Genomic DNA, 2332 nt, shown 5'->3' with positions numbered 1-2332 from the left:
CCTTTTTCATTCCCCTCTTTTTTTTTTTTTTTTTTTTGAGCGGGGTGGGAGGCTTTTATTTCACTGTGTGTGGGTGGAGGGGGTCTGGAGAGAGGGCAGCAGGCAGGGCAGGAGGGGCTGGAAGGTGGAAAGGGGCTGGGCAGGGGGAGGGCTGCCCCCAGGCCTGTTGGGAAGAGGATACTGGGACTGATCCCTGCTGGGACCTCACCCCGGGGGTGGGGTGGGAATCGGGTCTGGAGCAATGAGGGCCCCCTTGCTCCGGGCTGGATGTGAGGTCAGGGCCCTGCCTTGCTTTCCTCCAATAGGGCTCAGTCCCTCCTGCTCGCGGGGCCATGTGACCCCCAAACCTCACTGCCCCCGCCCCAGAGGAGGGGCTAGGCCAGTTAGGACAGTGGACAGGGAGCCTGGGGGTGTTAGGGAGCACAGGGTGGGGGTCCACGGTGAGTGGAGGGGATGGTGGCCACCTGGGCAGTCAGTTCCTGGCAGCAATGACCACAGAGAGAGCCACGCCCCCCAAGGCGACAGCAGTTGCCCCAAACAGCCACTTCCATGGGATGGACCAGGCACCCTTGCCAGGACACTTGGCAGGCAGCCGGCTGGGGTTGCCCAGCATCTTCCGGTACAGGGCGGTCTCCGTGCTCCTCTGGGCCGCATGCTTCTTCACCAGCTTCGAGAGCTCTGCGTGGATCATCTTGCTGGAAGGTTCCAGCTTCAGGGCTGCTCTCAAGATGGGGATGGCCTCACTATACTCACCTTGCTGGGCCAGCACCTTGCCCTTGCGGAAGAGAGCCTTGATGTTGTCAGGCTGGTGCTCCAGCACAAGGCTGCAGGAGCGCAGCGCTGCGCCGTAGTGATCCAGCTTCAGCTGCGAGGCCGCCAGGTTGTTCAGACACTTCACCTTCAGCTGCAGGAGCTGCTCCTCCTCCTCGAATGTCATGTCCACTTTGGCACTGCAAGTGATGGCCTTGATGGCGAGGTCGTAGGAGTTGGCAGCCAGCACGAAGTTGGCCCGCTGATAGTGAGCATTGCCACACTCCCACTTGCGGCTGGCCAGGGCACACGCTCCTGCCCCTTGAGCATCTCCAGGTCAGGCCCATCCACAGCAGTCTTCAGAGTCACCTCCAGGCACAGGGCCGCATGTGGGGGGATGTATGGGCTCCTGCTGCCCTGGGGGCCATAGCAGTACTTGGAGTCAGCAGTGACCATAGCCGTCTCCCCCACGTCCATGAGCGGGACACTGAAATCCAGGGCCTGGATGACGTCACAGTCGCCCAGGGTGAACACCAGCTCCGGCTCCTCCTGTACCCGCGTGCCATTCTCCAGCGACGTCTGCAGCCGCACAGTGACCACCTGGCCCTCAGTCGGGCGGCTGGAGCCCGGTGGGCCTGGAACCAGCGTCTTCTTCCTCAACAGCCCATTCCCCAGGATGTCCAGCCACTCGTCGGGGGCCGGGGCGGGCTCAGGCTCGGGTTCCATGGCGGCCAGGAACTCTCGGGCCAGGGCCCCGGGCTGCTCAGCCTCCTCCAGTGGGGGCTGCCCCACATCCTCAAGTGGCGGCAGTTCACTCAGGTCCTCCTCTTCTTCCTCCTCCTCGCCCTCAGCGTCTTCCACCCTGTCCAGCACCTCGAAGTCCTCAAGTGGTGGGACCCCAGCAGGTGGCGGAGCAGTGGGCTCAGGGTCTGCAGCAGAGGGCTCAGCACAGGATGCCATGCTGCTGGGGGGATGGGAACTGGCCCTCCCCCGCGGCCCTTCACCCTGCCTAGCAGTCGCAGCCCCTGCCGCGCCGGGCCCTAGACTAGCCCAGGCCCGGGCAGTGCTTCAGGCCGACGCGGCCCCGCTGGCGCCCCGGGACACGTCCCCATTCACCTCTTGAAGGACATTTAGTTGCTCCCAAGTTTTGGCAATTACTAATAACGCTAGTATAAATGTTATTGCACAGATTTTTGTGTAGACTAGGTATTATTTTATTTGCACTGTCATTTATCAAAGAATTTTGAATATGTTTTTATTTTGGACTTCCCTGGTGTTCCAGTGGTTAAGAATCTGCCTTGCAACACAGATGATGTGGGTTTGATCCCTGGTAGGGGAACTAAGATCCCATATGCTGGGGAGCAACTAAGTCTTTGCACCGCAACCACTGAGTCAGTGTGGCACAACTAGAGAGCCCATGCACCACGATGGAACATTTGCCTGAGAAAATGAAGATCTTGTATGCTGAAACTAAGATCAATGCAGCTAAATAAACAAATATTAAAAAAAACACACAGAATATGTCTATATTAAAAAGACAACTCTCTGTCACTGCTGTGCAGAAAATAGTGGTAGAGGAGGC

The 2332-nt window shown here is 59.2% G+C and overlaps 1 protein-coding gene across 1 annotated transcript; it reads right to left on the bottom strand.

Annotated features, from left to right (window-relative positions):
• Window positions 1-118: 118 nt before the first annotated feature.
• On the bottom strand, window positions 119-1853 carry LOC104996789 (peptidyl-prolyl cis-trans isomerase FKBP8-like). Its single transcript, XM_010851153.1, is given in 2 exon segments — window positions 119-1059; window positions 1062-1853. Coding segments are annotated over 2 exon segments (1236 nt in total). The 5' UTR covers window positions 1711-1853; the 3' UTR covers window positions 119-472.
• Between the last annotated feature and the right edge of the window lie 479 nt (window positions 1854-2332).

This window comes from Bison bison, unplaced genomic scaffold (assembly GCF_000754665.1).
Source record: "Bison bison bison isolate TAMUID 2011002044 unplaced genomic scaffold, Bison_UMD1.0 scf7180017864298, whole genome shotgun sequence".
NCBI classification, from domain to species: Eukaryota; Metazoa; Chordata; class Mammalia; order Artiodactyla; family Bovidae; genus Bison; species Bison bison.
Note: the sequence above shows the minus strand (reverse complement) of the source record. Positions and strands in the feature narration are given on the sequence as shown.